Source organism: Asparagus officinalis, chromosome 8 (genome assembly GCF_001876935.1).
Source record: "Asparagus officinalis chromosome 8, Aspof.V1, whole genome shotgun sequence".
Taxonomy (NCBI): Eukaryota; Viridiplantae; Streptophyta; class Magnoliopsida; order Asparagales; family Asparagaceae; genus Asparagus; species Asparagus officinalis.
The window spans coordinates 110243127-110262786 of NC_033801.1; the positions used below are offsets into that span (position 1 = coordinate 110243127).

The following is a 19660-nucleotide window of genomic DNA, read 5'->3' on the forward strand; positions in this document are numbered from 1 at the left end:
TGACATTCCTGATGTGTCGGATGATGAGAACAAGTGGCTTCAACATTTTCTTGCATTAAAAGTTGACAAGTAAGTATTAAGTGTTATTCTGTGATATTTATATTTGGTCTGTGATATTAAATATTATTCTTGTGACATATAGTGTTTTCCTGTAACATTCAGTGTTTGTATGTGACATTTAGTATTTGTTTGTGACATTTAGTGTTTTCCTGTGACATCTAGTGTTTTCTGTGACATTCAGTATTTGTATGTGACATTTAGTGTTTTCCTGTGATATATAGTATTTTCATGTGACATTTAGTGTTTGTTTGGGACCCTTAGTGTTTTCATGTGACATTTAGTGTTTGTATGTGACGTTCAGTACATGTATGTGATATTTAGTGTTTTCTGTGACATAGTGTTTTCCTGTGACATTTAGTGTTTGTATGTGACATTTAGTTTTTTTCTGTGACATATAGTGTTTTCCTGTGACATTTAGTGTTTGTATGTGACATATAGTATTTTCATGTGACGTTTATTATTTTCCTGTGACATTTCGTATTTTCCTGTGACAGTTTGGTGTTGATTAGAATATGTCACTTATACATTGATTGTCTTCTACATTTTGTAGTCGGACAATTTTTGAGGTTGAAGACCACACTATATGCAGATATGATATGCTACATCTTCTACGTGGTGGAAGATTAAAGGATGAGGTTAGTTTTTGTTTAAGTTGCGGTGTTAATCAAGTTTTGCACAATTACAATAACTTATTACATTTGCAATCATCAGATCATTGAAGCTCTGGTCGCAAGTCTTCGAACATGGCTCAAGCTACCAGAAAATGCCCATGTCGAAAGAAAATACGCTATTGTCACGTCATATTTTAGTGTGAGTAATGACGATCATAATACAATTTGAGTTATATTGCATTTATATGACTTTCTTCTGCTTGCTTTATTTTCTGCAATGTCTATAAAAATTACATAAAGAAGCATATAGATGAAGGGAAGGATGTGTTGATAATTCCAATATGTTACGCTGACCATTGGCATGTCCTTGAGGTCAACTTGGGGCAAAAAAAATGCAGACATTATAGCTCCGCTAACCACGAGGCATGGGCTAGAGACGTGTTGACCATCCAACTTTTTTTAGATAGGATGGTGAGTGGTTTCGATCAGGCGTCGACATTCAGAGCATTCCAATATGAAGCAGTCCCTTGTCAAACGCAAAAAGGCTCGTAAGTTTCTTATACTTAAACATGTCTCATGTTGCATGGCTTGTTGATATTCACATCAATATGTGATATTTGCGGACTACAAGTGACTTTTCGGATGTTATGTGATAGTTTAGTATGCAGTGTGACTTATGCCGCTTTTATGTAACATTTTGATATTGCATGTGACATATTAGGTAATTGTGTTGAAGCTCTCGTTACCCGTTACATATTCTGCTATTAAGTGTTATGTTATATTTTTACAGATATGATTGTGGCATACACGCGTATTTTTTCATTAAGGCAATCCTCGAGGGAAGGGAGGTAATGAACATTGAAGCCTTGCACAGGGAGTCACATATGCTACGGGCTGGACTTGCTGCTCAAATTATATGTGAAGGGCGTGAATGGAAAAAGCTACGGTTGAAATTAGACAGTGACGATCCAGAATATCTATTGTACTTCGGGGGTAGTGATGCACCTATGATTGAGTGGAAGTATTAGACTCTAGATGTAATTGTTTCATTTGTTGGATGTTCTGTGATGGATGTTGGTTGTTTAACTGCTGTTTGTAAATGATAACCAGTTTACTAACATAGATGGATATGACCTGGTGATCTTTTCTTTACCATATTAAAGATGAACATGATCTTGGTGCTGTGTGTGACTTTTGGGTCTGCTTTGTGACATTTTAGAATGTTGTGTGACTTCTGCTCTATTTATGTCACAGTTTGATATTCTGCGTGAGATTTTGGTACTGTTATGTTGCTCGGTTATAGAGATTTTTTTGTCTTCTACATGCGTATTTTTCCATCAGGGGGATCCTCGAGGGACGGGATGTTATGTCACAGAATATCAAAAAGGCAAAATTAGTAAATGTCGCAACAAAATAGCACAATTATCTTTAACATATTTAATCTAAACAAGTAATACGTCACACAAACAGGTGATACGTTACATATAAGTAGTTAATGTTACAACAAAATGTAATAATTTTCATTTACATGTAATACGTCACATATAAGTACAAAATGTCACAACAAAACGGCAAAAGTAACATGTAACAGAAAATAATCACAAAAGAGTCCGCAATCTGCAGGGAAACGTTAATCTTGGATAGGTTCAGTGCATGTGGCTCGGTTATGTCCTTCAGCGTGACATCTTGAGCATCTAATTGCACGTCTATTCTCAGATCTATTGTTGATACGTCTATTCTTGTTCCTTCCACGTCTCTTTGTCGTCTTTGGGGGAAGAATGCTAACTGTTTCGTCCGTTACATCTGGCTTATCATAATTTGGAACAGGAAAGAGAATTGGTTCGTAACTTTTCTTAAAAGATTCAGTCGTCATGAACCAATCGCAAAACTGGTACACATCTCTATGCATAAAGTTGATAGCAGCACACGCATGTTTACATGGTATTCTCAATATATCCCATGCACGACACGTGCATGTTTTGTGATCCAAATCAACTTATACTGATTTTTGTGATGATACCTCAAAGATTTCAGCTGTAGAATGCGATACTTCAAGAGTGCTTCCCTTGGTGACATTTTCTTGGAGGATTTTTTCCGCTTCTGGACATAGATAGCTATTCCAATTTGTTGTCATCACGCGGCGGTATTTATTCTTTCCATAATTTGTACACGAATGTGATCCATCGTATCGCAAATGGGAAGTGTTCTCGCCACACGAATCCAACTGTTGAAAGATTCAGCAACATTGGAAGTGATATGATCATATCTGTGAATCAAACAATAATTTCAAAAAAGGAAAATTACAGCGTATCTGTCACATATAAATATCAAATGTCACATGCGACTGCTAATGATCACAACGCAGGGCTAAGTGTCACATTTAATGGCGTACTGCCACACGAGTCATGTAAAGGTCACAAATGACTTTTAAAAGCTCAAATTCATATAAAAGCATAATGTCACAAGTAAAGGCAATGATATTTGACGTACCTTATACCAGGAAATACGGAATTCGCCCAATTACTTGGTCCATAACTTAGAGCTACTTGGTAAGCTCTTTGATCTGTCATCCTAATCTGATGTAAAACAGCTTTAAATTCTCTTTCCGTGTACTTGTATGCAGCAAACTCCAATAATTTTGAAATACGTTGAGCATCACTTGAGGCAAAACCCATCTCTCTAAGCTTCAATTTATAATTCTCAACGAGATGAAGTACACATCTAGAGTGGTACGCATCTGGAAATATATCTTTCAAAGATTGTTTAATTCCTTTGTCGGCATCTGACAAAATCACTAGAGGATGGGGAGGATTGTATGGTTCTGTTCGATTGTACAAAATATACCGCAATCCTTGAATAAACCAACTCCAATTTGCTCCATTTTCTTGGTCACAAACGCAAAATGCGAGTGGAAATATGCCTTGATTACCATCATAAGCAGTCGCACCTAATAGGATCCCTTTGTAGCGATCCTTCACAAAAGTCCCATCTATAAAGAGCAATGGCCTACATCCCTTGAGAAACCCCTGTATGCATGCACCATACGACACAAATAAACGTTTGAATCTCGTGTTTTCTTGTTCAATGGTGAAGACACTTCCTGGGTTTGTTTCCATCACCTTCATTTGGTACCTAAAAATATTGGTTAAATCACAAATAACTTGTTAAATGATGAACAATATCTAAATATCACATGTAATACTTAAACGTTACACATAAGGTCCAAATATCACATATAAGGTCTAAATGTCACAAATAAGGTCTAACTGTCACATATCAGGTCCATATGTCACATATAAGATCTAAATGTCACATATAAGATCTAAATGTCACATATAAGGTCTAAATATCACATATAAGTCTAAATGTCACATATAAGGTCCAAATGTCACATATAAGGTCCATATATCACATATAAGGTCCAGATATTACATATAAGGTCTAAATGTCACATATAAGGTCCAAATGTCATATATAAGGTCCAAATATCACATATAAGGTCTAAATGTCACATATAAGGTCCATATGTCACATATAAGTCTAAATGTCACATATAAGGTTCAAATATCACATATAAGGTCTAAATGTCACATAAGTCTAAATGTCACATATAAGGTCCAAATGTCACATATAAGGTCCATATGTCACATAAAAGGTCCAAATATCACATATCAGGTCTAAATGTCACATATAAGATCTAAATGTCACATATAAGGTCTAAATGTCATATATAAGGTCCAAATATCACATATAAGGTCTAAATGTCACATATAAGGTCTAAATGTCACATAGAATTTTGACATGTCACATTTACAGTTAAGTGTGATAGATATACGTTCTAAAGGAGACATCAACAATTCGCTTGGACTAACCAGGATAGTAAATCATATGAATGCCTTGCGCAACCAAATATTTGGTCTTTTGCCGTCTCCTTAGCACGCCAAGCTTTAGAATAATTAACTCTTAATCCATATTGAGAGTGCAATTCCTTTCTAATGTCAGTTGGGGGTAATATATGGACGCCTCTTCATAATTGATTGTAGCATACTCACAATCCACCTTCTTGATGCTCTGAAGTGACCAACTGTGCTGTTATGTTGTCCGCATGTATGTTGAGGAACAAATTTTTTTATAGCAAAGGTCGACACATTCCTCAATGGTGAAGCGAAAAGCAACCACGGGCATTTTGTTTCTTTTCTGAACATGCAACTAGCACGAATACGTTTTGGCTCATTGTTAACATAATTAAAAGCAAACTTCTTAGCTATAGAGTAGTATATAAGAGCCATTCTAACTTCTTTTGCACTTTCAAATTGCTGCCCTTTTCCAGTAATTACCTCGTGCCACCATGCTGGGATCCGTGACGAGTTACTTACTACGTCGTTCATCATCCACACATGCTCTCCTTGAGGGTTGTCGTTTGGGATCCTCTCTGATTCCTCGATTGTGATCCTCTCATAAGGTTCCTCGATATGCTCTGATGACTGTGAGCTAACATTAGGAACACTGCAGGTTAAAAGATAAGGTCACAAATAAGTCACGTGTGATACTTACCAGTAAAGTCACATATAAGACCTAAGTATCACAAATAAAGTCCATATGTCATAAATAAAGTCAATATGTCACGTTGGATGTCTTCAGGTCACATATATAACGTAATATATCATGTGTATCCAGAACCTGAAAATATATTTTTGAATACTTACCTAAGCTCTGTTTCTGTCCCTATGGCATGAGTGAGCCCTTCATCTCTTTTAGTAACAGTCATGGTTACTGTATTTAACCCCATTGAACGATGATAATATATCATGTTGAGAATATCTTCATCTTTTGAAAGCTCAAATGAGACATTGGGAAACTTCTCGATAGAGTAACTTATCAACAAACTTTCGTACGATTCTCTAAAATTCTCTGCAACGATCATCTTCAATTCAGCTAATATTGTTGTCGAATTGACTTTAATGAGGGTTGCATTACTGTTAAATGAAATCACACACATTAAGGAATCTTCCATTGTGGTTGTTGAAGAAGTTAAGAGGAAAAAGTTAAGAATATAAATGGTTGTTGAAGGTCTTAGTAGTAGATCTAAAGAGGGAAGAGTATATATTACATTGAAATGAGGCATGAGATCTAAAGAGGGAAGAGTATATATTACATTGAAATGAGGCATGAACAATTTTGGAGGGAACTTAGTATCTTTTTCCCTCCATTTTTCCCTTTTCCCTCCATAAAACCTCTCTCTAGCTAGTGTACAGATAGAAACGGAAGTGACTTCAAATCTGACTTCCGATTTGATGGGTTGCTTTGCTGTCCAACAAGATAATAAAACTCACCATGTATCCCCAAAATCGGAGGAGTACAAAGGGTAAAAAGGGCAATTGGCAAAAATACACTATAAAGTACATATACAATCTTGGGTTTGGGGTGTAAAAGTATTAAAACTTGGGTCAAGGTGCCCCCAAGTAGTTGACTTTAGTTGGGGGGTGGGGATGAATGACCCAAATTAAGTTGGTTCCCCCAAGCAATTTTCCCATATATATATATATATATATACATACATACATACATACATACATACATACATACATACATACATACATACATACATACATACATACATACATACATACATACATACATACATACATACATACATACATACATACATATATGTAAAGAGAGAGAGAGAGAGAGAGACACACATTGATATGAAAACCACCTAGGCCCCACCTCAGCATCTAGAGCTCTAGGCATCGGGTCTGGCGCTTAGGCCACCTAGATCTTTTTGTAACCTCTGCTAGGCCTCACCAAGGCATCTAGAGCTCTAGATGTCGAGTCTAGCACCTATGCTACCTAGAGCTTTCTGTAACCTTGATCACATTCTCTTAGGAACAATTCTTAGAAAACGGGTAGGAACGCTTCGCTCTAACCATTAATAAACTCTCAGAAATTTATAGTTGGAATTAGCACTCTCTGTCAAAGCAACCTGTACCTTTATGGGATTCAGAATCCCATGGAGTTTACAGACTCTTGATCCATGCACACTCTTGATCGATGGAGCCTGCTCTTGACTGATGCAGGCTTGACATATTCATGGGATTGCCAATCCCTTGAAGAAAACATCATGGGATTGCCAATCCCGTCAAGATTGTTTTGATTAACCGCTACATTATTTTTTGGTTTAAACTAGAATCCTATAAAATTTTCTAAACTTATCTAGCATTTTCGACCAAGTTTCAGCTAGGTGGCTGAAACTGGATCGAAAATGCTACTTAAATGTGGAATGTGTCTATTTTTCTAATCAAAGTTAAAAAACGATTCGTTTTGAATATTTGTCAAAAACTAAAACATCATACGTTTGAAAACCATGGTATTTTTTAAGATAAAATATCCTCAAATAAGAAACACAACACTCATTTCAAAATATATTTAGGTGTTTTGAGTTTGGTGTTTTGTTTTTCAGCATGAGGGAGTGTTAATAATATCTAGCATAATATGTTAATTATACATAATAAAGTAAAATAAAATATATTAATAATTACATTACATAATATATTGTTAAATATATATAATAATAATATATAATATATTAATACAAAATACATATATATATATATATACACACTCTTAGCATGGTATTGATACTAAGATATAAGTATATAAGTATATGAATATATAATGTAGTTATAAGTATCCTTATATGTGTATATTATAGAATTACAGTTATATAAGTACGTAAATATAATTATATACAAGTATATTGTATCTAGTATATATAAAAGTATATCATATAAGTAAAGTGTATAACTATACTTAAATAGTGATAATGTAAATGTGTAACAAATACATATACATCTATATAATACGTATTTATAAATAAGCAATATGTACTTATGTGATTCTCTCTCTCTCTCTCTCAAGTTATATGTACATACAATATATTTACATATAATATATGTATATGTAATATATAGTAATATGTAAGTATATATTAGGAGTTTTTTTCAAAAGAGCCTTTTTTTGCTAAATAATTAGCAAAACCAATCGTTTGTTAATTATTTAGCAAAACTGATCTCTTTTTGACCAACATGCCAAAAAGAGGCCGTTTTCACAAAATAGGTCTCCGAAACATACAGAACTACTGCTCCCGTATGTTTAGTGGCCCCTAATTGCCCACTAAATGATCTCAGAAAACCCACGGGACTACTAGTCTCGTGGGTTTTTGAAGGGTATTCAAAACGCACTGGACTACTAGTCCCGTGCGTTAAGCAGACAGTTTGCTTTGTCCGCCCAACAAATCCACATGACTACTTGTCTCATGGATTTGTTGGGCACACCCCAAACATGCACAAAACATGCATGGGGCTATATCGATTCATATATATTGTTTGGCAGACATGTTTGTGCTACAAAAATATAACATCCACTTCATATAATTATTATACGATATAATATTTATACACTTATAAATGTTAAGAAATAAACAATGGATAAAAACACATTTAATGAATCCATAATATCATAACACAATAGCTACGTCATATACATATCCATACGATAAAATATTCCTAACAAATCTAAATATATCAAGTCTATCAAGTCTATCCATATGACAAACTTAGTCTAAGCTAAAAAAAAAAACTATTAATCTATCACATACAACCTAAAAGTCTGCACCTCCCCCATTGTCTCCCTCTTCGTACTTGCTCCGATTGTTGGCGTCCTCCTTTGATTTGAGCTTATATGTGCTTACTCTCTAGTTCTGTGTGGGGCTGTAACGGACCAGATTGCTATGAGGAACTAGCTTCATTGTCTTGCGAGTAAGATTCACCTCGCCTTCGTCAACGCAAATATACCCTCTCCTCACGTGCTATCTGATCGCGACCATCATGACAATTCTCATGAGTTTGATGAAGAGCTTTACGAACCCTCCCCACTATCCAATGCAATACCGATACATTGACTGAATCTTCTTTGGCGGTAGCTATGCCTTTATTTACAATCCCCTCTATCGCATCCATAGTGTCTACCTACAATTACGTAAAAAGATAATCTTATATAAATAAGCAACCAAAAGCTAATGGATTAAAAAACTATTCAATCTATAAAATGCATTTTACTTACCCATTCTCTTTCACTTACACCCCTTGGTACGTATCTTGTTTGTTGGGAACGCATCTCATCGACTGGAGGCATGGTTTGAGTGATTATCCATCTTCTGGTAACCACCCATTACCATCTTATATAATCTATTTCCTCAATCGAAGGATAAATCTGCTCGACGATGCTCAAATGACACTCAGTCCATCTAGCAATGTAGTGATTATGCACAAGTGGTCAGTCAATCTGATGCCCGCCCTTGGACGTCTTTGTTAGACCCTATTACCACTAAGAAAGAACCCTAGAGGGGGGTGAATAGGGTTTATGCTAATCTAATCTGATTTAAATGCCAATAAAAGTTTATTAACAAATATATTCTTGCAAGATAGATATACAACTAATTATGAGCAAGAATATGCAATATGAACAAAGGGCTATATCCTAGCAATAAGATATACTATGAGATATATGCAAGGATATACAAAACACTCAAAGGTAAGCAAACTAAACTAGATAGTGGGTTATATAAACAATGAGCAATATACAAAGGCGATATAAGATATGAACATAAAAAATAAGTACGCCAATGTAATCACAAACAAACGATATGTTCACGAGGTTCGGTCCCCACGACCTATGTCCCCGCTCCTCACCTCGAGGAGATCTCCACTATCACACTGGGTTTTCTGCGCTTACCCGAAAAACGTTTACACTTCACAATACGATATTCTAGCTAACCGAAAACTTTACAATCCACACTCACAATGTAACTACACTAACTACCACCTCAAGTGTTGGTCTCTAGCCCGTGTCTCCCTCAAGTGTTAGGGATTATAACCTCTCTCTAGGTATTATCACATACCCCATTCCTCTTGGGATGACCCCGCTCACCACACACTCCTCTTGGTGTACTAGTGTATTACAAAGTGATCCTCACAATTAAGCACAATAACACCACACACTCCTCTTAGTGTACTAGTGTATTACAAAGTGATCATCACAATTAAACACAATAACAACAAATGATTTGTTCTCTATAATGAACGAGAACTCAATTAGGCACAACTCAAAGTTACAATCTCTCACAACCTTAATAATACTATGTATGAAAATACTATAAGCTCAAAGTAGGTGTGTGTAACAATGAGATTTATCAAATCTAAACTCAATATAAAAACTAGATTTAATGAATGATAATCAAACGAATATGTAAAAGTAAAGCAAGATATGAGTTTAGAAAACTTCTCAATAAATCAAGAGAGTGAGGGAGAAGAGTTGGATGCTTAAACACTAATGGATGATCTTCCTCAAGCCATTGTGAAATTGTTTTCACAAAACAAACTCTCAAACGCTTAAAAGCTTTTTAAACAAATACTAAACAAAACTTCAAACCTTTGTTAAACCTTCTTAAAACATTCTCTTAGTTGTTTTGAAAGATGAGAGCAATGGGGTATTTATAGAAACTCAAAACATCAGTAGAAACCCAAGCAAAATGACCAAAAAACCAAATCCCACAAAATTTAAAAAGTGCATAAATATAGCCGTTATTGATCGGCGGTCGACCACAGAGCCACTGGCGGTCGACCGCGAGCCGACCGCGAGCCAAAACTAGCTGTTGGGAAACATGTTGAAAAAGTCGCGGTCGATCGTAGAGCCACATCCGGTCGACCGTGAGAAGTTCTGAAAAATAATCTCAAGTCTCTGGAAAATTGGCGGTCGACCTCAGAGCCACTGGTGGTCGTCCGGTACTGTAGCAAAACGTGCACGGCCAGTTTCCAGATTTTGACAGTTTTGGAATTTTATGTATCTAATTTTGTAAAATCAATTAAAAATAGTAAATCAACTCCAAAAATCATGAAATTTTGAGATAACGTTCTAGACATGTATATGAACATATTAGAGAAAGAATTTCTAAAAATTCACTTCCCAGTTTAGAGAAATAAATATTTGAACACAGATAAACAGTTTCTAAAAAACTGCTGAATACTGGTTTTTGTAAATTCAATTGAAAATAACAAAACAACTCCAAAATTAGTAAAACTTGGGGAAATGTTTGTTTATATGAATATAAACATATAAATGAAGAAATTTTCAAATTACATTTACCAATTGTAAAAACTCATGTATTTTGCAAGTATGTCCAAAACATAAAAAGTTGATATACATGAAATTTGATGTTTTGACATAAACACAACTTTGAAACATTTTCAAATGTTCTTATAGACTTAATAAAAGATGTATATCGTGATTGTTAAGTCCATAAACAAGAATATAATATTTTGATGAGGATACACATGTTTTGCAATATATCCAAAACCATAACTTGTGTATACATATATATATATATATGACTATATATATGTATATATATAAAACCAAAATGTGTATGTATATATATATATAGAAACCAATATAATGTGTGTGTGTATATGATATTAATATATAACCAAAATGTGTATATATATATAACTATATATATTTATAGGAAATCAAAACATGTATGTATATATATAACTATATATATACATAGAAACCAATATAATGTGTGTGTATATGATATTGAGCTTAAAGTACTTAACACACATAATATAAACTCCTAAACTAGATTACCCAAGCTATAGATCTTCAATAAGCTTGACTTGGTAAACTTGTGGATGAAGCTTGAACTTGGATCTTCAACTTTGAATTGCATAAGCTTCAATCACTATTCCTCCAATCTCTATTGGATATGATCATGTAGGCACAATTTCATCCATCCTCCAACACGTTGTTTGTCTACAATAAATAGAAATACACAAACACTATTCAAACAACATTAGAAGTAAATTGTTTGTAAATCATCATCAAAACAAGAAGACCAACATTCTTTCTTTCTATTCTTTCTATTCTTTCTACAAATTGTGGAGCATGCTGTGTGAAACCAAACTGCCTAAGCACATAATCCGGCACGTGCATCTCCATAATTTCAAAGCAAACGAGAGGAACTCTGACTCTCCATATACCTTATCCCTCCAAGCAAGTCTGTGGTAGACAAGGTAGAAAAGTTCCATACGAACTACAAAATATTAATTATCATTAGTAACTAGCTTAAATTGACTTAAATTCAAATTTCGATACCTGATAAATTTTCACACGGTCGAGTTCTTCTCTATAAGAATCTAACTGTCTTGCCGGGGCCTCATCATATGCTTTAGTAACGTTCCATCTGTGTGTATGATAGAAGGTTAGATTCTAATTCCAAATTTAAATTTTAAAATTAAAATTTTTTTAATTAAATTTAAAATTGTTTACGTACTGCCTAGTGAAATTTGTCAATCTAAAACTCACGTCTCACACAATCTTGGTCTCAAAAACAATCTTTCACATGCCCAAACTTGTAACAATGTAAGTTGACCTCTCCTTATTTTTTCTTAAAATTCTCTTATATATCACAAGCAATACCGATGATGATGTGGTGCTTGAAATCCCTCATGCAAGGCTCGTGGAATTCCTTTCATTCGGTCAGAAATAAAAGTAATTATTCTAGGACTTTGAACAATATGGATGAATCTGTAAACACATTGCAAAAATCACTTCCAACTCGTTGTATCCTCTACCTCTACAACTGCGAAAGCTAATGGAAATAGACCATCATTTGTATCTACACCAGTCACAACCAAGAGCACTCCTTTGTACTTGCAGTATAAATGTGTGTCATCAATGCTCAAGAGTGGATAATAAAAAGAGAACCTTTTGATAGCAGCTCCAAATGCCCAAAATACTCGCATGAACCTTCCCGTTCTCGACGCAATCGTTTTAGACAATATTTTGTATTTGGTACCCGGATTTTTCCTCTTAATTGCTTCAAAATATTGTGTAGTAATTCGTAAGATTTCTCCCAATCTCCAAAGATTTTAGTCAATACCTTCCTCCATGCATCATATGCTTTATATTTGGATATAGTTAATTTCTCATATCATATACCCTTGTAATTATTTGACTTGGAGTAAGATCAAGTTCTCGCATAACTTCGGGCATAATTAGCTTCAAGATATAAGAGGAACTTGTTGCCTTATGATCAATATGGACAGTTGGATTGCAACATGTATGAAGTCCGCAATAACTAGAGATCATAAATTGCCCATTAGAATTTTCTAACCGCTGCATTAAGCTTCCATGGACACTTTGAATTTCTCTCGTCTTGAGCACTTGCATACTCTGATTGAGCTTTCTCGTTGAAGTAGCACTTGACATGATAGTTGGTTGTATTCGTTTTCATCGGCTTGAATTTGACCTGATTCTTGATTAACCATTCACGTATAGCAAAAACCAAAGTTTCCTTATTCTCGAAAACATCTCCTTTTTGAAAGTGAAGTCCTTGAGTCGTTCGCCATTAGGACCAAGCTCAACGAACTCAGCTTATGAGGTATTTATCCACTCTTCATTTTGAAACTCTTCTTGTAATGGTTCTTCAGACGCAACATAATCATTGTTTACACAATATTCATCCATCCAATAGGTGTCCTCATCGGTTCCTCCAATTGCACATTGCATACTATCAAGACGTTCCTTCTCTTCAAAATCTCCATAATCATCATTTGCATCTGCATCCTCATCCTCTTCTACAATAGAACCAATCGGTAAATTAACTGAAATATGACCCGAAACATTGTGGAACACGTCACTTGACATTGCACCCGAGTCATTTTCTAAGTGTAAGGCACTTGGAGATGAAATGAATTCGCTCAAGTTATTTTTTAAGTCAAGCATGCGAAGAACTCTCCTGAAGCATATGAAACTTGGACAACATCAGATGATAGAATATTTTCAATGAATAACTCGATTGAAATTTAGTTTTCCACAACTTGTATCATGTTATTTAGTTCTTTGTCATTCGTGATCTCTACAGTAATTATTCTTTTTTCATTCATCGGACAATTACAGAAGACGTTAGTGACATACTCTCCATGATTAACTCTAGTAACTCCATATATTTGCTCTATCATTTCATCAAAGTTGTAATTTCTAGATAACATGAGCATTTTTGTAGATCCTCCCTCATATATAGGCATATTATTCATTCCAACACTTAGTTTCCCATTGAATAAGCAAATAGCTGGTAATTCATTCGCCATTCGAACTGAAATATTAACATTTATCATATGCAAATTATTTATCAAATTTTAATCTACCAAATTTTAATCTATCCAAATTTAATCTATCAAAATTTAACCAAATCCCATTGTTTATCATAATTAAAAAAATTATTCTAAATATATAGTTAATTCCAACCTATAATTTTAACTAAATAATAGAAAGAAAATTAGGAAAAATTCAAAATTTATACCTTGATGATGATCTGAAATTCACCGGCGTCGGACTTCAACAATGTAAGTTTGGCGAGGATCTCTATTTGGGTTTGGAGAGAATGATTTTAGAGAGAAGAGGTTTGGTGAGAAGAAGACAGATAAAATTAAGGGAGAAAGAGGTGTTTTGGAGAAAATATAGGGAATGTGGTTAGGGTTATTGAGGAAGAGAGATTGGGAGGGGGTGGATGAAAATCTGGGTGATAGAGGTGAGATCAGATGAAAATTCGGAGAAGAGAAGAGAGAGGAGGCTATGTCCTACTTGTTGGGCACAACGGGGCTTTTATAAGCCCGACAAATCCACGGGACTAGTAGTCCCGTGGATTTGCTGGGCGGACAAAACCAACTATCTGCTTAACGCACATGACTAGTAGTCCCGTGTGTTTTGAATACTCTTTAGAAAACTCATAGTCTGTTTTGCTAATTATTTAGCAAAAAGATGCTCTTTAAAAAAAAAACCCAATATATTAATATATATTTATATAAATATAATAAGAGTAATCTAATTTTAGCAATATTTTATAAAAAAATAAAAAAATAAAAATAAAAATAAAAATAAATCCTAACCGGCCCGGAGCCTGGCCCGGTTTGGCCCGGACCTGGCCCGGGCACCCGGTCCTGGTCTGGAGCACCCGTTTTCCGGGCTTAGCCGGGCNTAGGGAAAACCTTTAAAAGCCCCCATTTAGGCCCAAGTATCTGGACCAGACCCGATCCGTTATCCACAAACACTATATAATGCGGAAGCGGCCAGAAAACATTGAATCATTCCCAAAAGAAATTATTAGGGTTTCGTTTTTCCTCCCAAATTTCGAGGTACAACAATTTCATCGTTCTCTCGATCTCAGATCTATTTTTTGTTAAATCGAATCCTTTTTCGTAGTGAAGTATTTCGATTCATGTGTTGATCTTTTGCGGGATCTTTGAAATTGAAAATAATGGGCATCGATTTGAATTTTATTGGTAGATATACCTACAAATCTAGTTGATTGGTTAAATCAAGTGAAAAGTTTGTGTTTCTTGTTATCTTGAGAAAAATTAGGGTTACTTTTTATTTTTTTGAAATTCGAAGATTATAATTGATAAGTTTATTTTGTTGCCATGCAACTCTTAGTAATTGATCGAAAGAATATATTCATTTAGGTATTTCATTTGTTTAGGTGAACACAGGGAGATAATGTTTACATGGAATAGTAAGGGAATATGAATTCTTTCAAGAAATTATGTGATTGTTGATGTTTTCTATATTTATTTAGGTTAAAATGGTATAAAATTAAATTAAATCAACCATTTATAATGAACGGCCATCATGAAGATTCTTTCTTGTTCTTATATTTTCCATAGAGGAAAATAATATCTAATATTTTAGTGAGGGAAAAGTTATGCGATTTTCATATATTTTTATATATTTCTGTGTCTTAAATTTGCTTAAAACTATGTGAATATACGAAAGTTATCATTCAAGAGTTATTCTCAGAATTATTAAAAACTTACACCTGTATTTTCTTCGTTGTATAGTGCTTTTATCTGTTTCTTACTTTATGATATATTGTAACTATTAACTTTTTTATTATCTGAATTTTGAATTTTAGTCTTTACTGAATTATTTAAGAGAAACATTAGATATGACTTTATTTTTATGTTTCTGCTTTAATGGAAAAAAAAATTGCAATTGCTCGATCTGTATGCCCACAGAAATCTAAACTCTGCTTTTAGTAAAGATGTCAACCGAGTCAACCCGGGAGGAAAATGTTTACATGGCGAAGCTTGCCGAGCAAGCTGAACGGTATGAGGAGATGGTTGAGTTCATGGAGAAAGTGGCAAAGACTGTAGATGTCGAAGAACTCACTGTTGAAGAGAGGAACCTCCTCTCAGTGGCCTACAAGAACGTGATTGGCGCCCGTCGTGCCTCTTGGAGGATCATCTCATCCATTGAGCAGAAGGAGGAGGGCCGGGGAAATGAGGATCATGTGTCAGTGATCAAGGAATATCGCGGAAAGGTTGAGAGTGAGCTCAACAAGATCTGTGATGGGATCTTGAATTTGCTTGATACTCACCTGGTCCCTTCCTCCAGTTCAGCTGAGTCGAAGGTGTTCTATCTCAAGATGAAGGGAGATTACCACAGGTTTGTGCTTTCTAGATTATAAGTAATGGTTCTGGGTTTGGAAGTAGAAGGACATTGTTTTTTACTGATGAATAATTCTGAACAGGTACCTTGCAGAGTTTAAGACTGGGGCTGACAAGAAAGAGGCTGCTGAACATACGCTGACAGCATACAAATCCGCACAGGTGGGTGAGTTCTTTGACTGGGTTTCATCCGTTTATACCTGCAGGTTGCAGTTTATATACTCTAATACCTTTTTTATGGCTTATTTGGTTTGATAGAGATTTTTATTTGTCAAGAAACCTCATCGTTTTGCCATGATATTTACTGCAGCTTACCTTCGTTGTATGTTTGTGTTAATCAAATTCATGTATTACTTTTCCCATTAAATGGGTTTATTATTGTAGAATTAAGAGTTATTGACCATTAGCTAAGCACATTATATTGAATTGTCATCATTTGTAGGATATTGCTCTTGCTGAATTGGCTCCGACCCATCCCATAAGGCTTGGCTTGGCGCTTAACTTCTCAGTTTTCTATTATGAGATCCTCAACTCACCAGACCGTGCATGCAATCTTGCGAAACAGGCTCGTCTCTCAAACTTATTGGTGTTAGGTTCTTTTTATGACTACATTTTTTATGAGTATGTCTCATCTTTCTAATACAAGTAGTAGTATTTTCATTAGTATTATAATATCTGGTTGGTGATTGCTAATGCACATGGATTGGACAATCTCTCTCTATTCATGTAGATGAAATTGTTATTGCACATTGGTAAGTATTGAGTGGACTTGCATAACATTATATTTGTTCGAGAAATGCTTTCAGGTTCTGAGCTGGGAAATCACTGATCTGTGAGCAGTTTAATTTGGGACTGTAATTTGAATACTAGAAAGATATTTATTTATTGGGATGTAGATTTTGCATGTGTCCAAGCAATTTCCATGTGTTCTTTGCTTCTTATTTAAGCATTCACTCTGAGTGATTTTCTTTTGAAAATAATGTATAGTTTACCATTTAACACTCAAAAACTCTCACCTAATGTATCTTGTGGCGATTTATGAATGCTTTGATTTCCTACTAGTAAATTTGTGCAAGTATCTACTGAATTGTGTGTTATGCCACTACAGACTGTACTACTTTGTTTGAGTGATTGTTTCAGCTTCTTGTGTCTCTGGCATGAGAACTAAATATCTTCTTATTTTTCAGGCTTTCGATGAGGCTATTTCAGAGCTAGACTCACTGGGTGAGGATTCCTACAAGGACAGCACATTGATCATGCAGCTTCTCCGTGACAACTTGACCCTATGGACCTCAGACATGAATGTATGTTTACATTCTTCGAATTTTCATTAACGGCTATATGTTCTCTAGAGTTAATTGGAAATATGCTTCTTGTACTATGGTCTAGCTACTCTACATATCTCTTAAACTTTAATTAGCACTTGCACTACCTGAAGCAATGATTATGTTAACTGGTTACTTTTTCTATAAAGGGCAGTTTAGAATCTTCCCACCTGTATTTAGGGCAAGAGATAATTTATCAGCACATGGTTCATGCAAGAATCATCTCAGACTAATTTGGAAAAAAATAGTGTTTGTCCAGACTTCATGGGGCTTTAGTGCAATAACACTTGTGTTTAGTCAGTTTCTGTATGAAAATTATTGTAATATTCATAATAATGATCTTTTTGTGTTTGTTTGATCAACAGGAGGATGAGATTAGAGAAGCCGCCCCAAAGCGTGAATCAGGAAATGGCCACTGATGACCAAGGAGAAGCACCATCATCAGCCTTTTGATGGTGATGTTGTCATGATGGATTTTGTGTTTCTGCGCTCCCCTTTGCTTTTAAATTTGAAGTCTTGGTAAAGTCCTAATAGGGATTTGGATGTGCTTTGTTAAGATTGGCAGTAGACATTTGGTGTGGCAATTGAATTTTTTTTAATCAATTTGATCGATCAAAATGGCTGTTTGTTCTCGTGCTTTCTGCAGCGATTTTTTGCTGACCATCGACTTGGCCATGTGCTATTGCATCTTAAATGAAACCGATGAGAATGGATACCGGGGTTGTGCTTAATTCATTGAGCCACGATTCGTGGTTACATTTTCATTGTTTTGTTTGTGATTAGCTCTGGTCTGCTAAAGCTTTCCTACTGTTGCGTAAAGGATAGTTGTGAAATGACAACACAATTTAACTTTGGATCTTTGCTGCACAATCTGACAAATCCTTGTTGCCCTTTCACAAATTACAAGCTCACGTTACTGAGGTCGGCGAACTGAAGCGTTGGATTAAACAATTTTAACGCTATTCTAATAATGTAAAGTAACCGATGTGGGACAAAGATAAGAACCGGCTCATCATAAATGTAGTTGTGTCATGTGTGTTATGGGCCGACGCTTTTTTTGTTGTTCTGTGTAACTCATCACACCCGTGCAAGTGTTAGGCTAACCATAAATTAGCAGCTTTTATGTACTCATATTCAAATGTGAACAACTTGATAATCGATGCAGGGCTAATTCGCACCTAAATACCTTATATTTTCTCCTACTTCGCATTTATACGTTATCGGTAGCATTTGTATACCTTGAAGTTTAGAAATTTTACACTTTAATACCTTATGTTACGCAAGTGTAGGCATTTTCTCTTGAATTTTCCAACGTGACGCTCATAGGTTAATCTTATAAATTTTGTAGCTCTTAATGTTTGTTAAATTCATTATTAAAACCACCTTAATTTCCATTTCTTGCATTATAATACATGATTTATATGTTTTTTTGACCTATATATATATTTTTTATTTCAAGTTAAAGGGACATAAAGAGCTGCAAATCAATAGTTAACCAACTGTTCGATTTTAAAAATATATTATAATTATATAAATGAACAATATTCAAATGTGAATATAAATGATATTTCAAAAATCAAATTCTTTTGAAAAATAAAAAAATATTTCTATAACTTGATAAAAAGTATTGTCTTTTATTAAATAGTGTAACACTCAAAAACTATAAATTATTAATTTGATAAGTATACTTTATATGGACAAATATTCATGAATATTTGAAAAATATTTGTGCTTATATTTAAGTTTGAAGAAAATCAAAAAAACAATATTTGAATTCGATTTTGAATCCAAATATTGCAGGTACATACAAATATGGCATAGTGTTTGACTCAACTTGATTCGTTTTTATGTAATAGTGAATCTTTGGTTTAACAAAGACTTTTATTTTGTTAAAGAATTTGATTTTTAATTATTATTTATATTCACAATTGAAAGTTATTCATTTATAATTGCAATGTATAAAACTGTAATTTGAATGTTTGGTTAAAAATTGATCTGGGACTCTCTCTCTGTCTCTAAGAATTAGCGCAGGCCTTAAATAAGAGATACAAGTGCGTCAAAAGCATCAAAATCTATATCTATTACTAAAAACTCT

At 34.6% G+C, this 19660-nt stretch overlaps 1 protein-coding gene across 3 annotated transcripts; it reads left to right on the forward strand.

Annotated features, from left to right (window-relative positions):
* On the forward strand, positions 14835-18197 carry LOC109820678 (14-3-3-like protein). 3 transcript variants are annotated; one of them, XM_020386858.1, is made up of 6 exons: positions 14835-14929; positions 15835-16238; positions 16324-16402; positions 16683-16805; positions 17428-17544; positions 17931-18197. In XM_020386858.1, exons 1-6 carry the CDS (start codon positions 14852-14854, stop codon positions 17982-17984), a joined length of 855 nt encoding a protein of 284 aa, XP_020242447.1. In that variant the 5' UTR covers positions 14835-14851; the 3' UTR covers positions 17985-18197. The 3 variants fall into 3 exon arrangements, with proteins under 3 accessions (XP_020242447.1, XP_020242449.1, XP_020242448.1); XM_020386860.1 differs by having other exon boundaries at positions 14842-14929; positions 15830-16238; XM_020386859.1 differs by having other exon boundaries at positions 14856-14929; positions 15809-16238.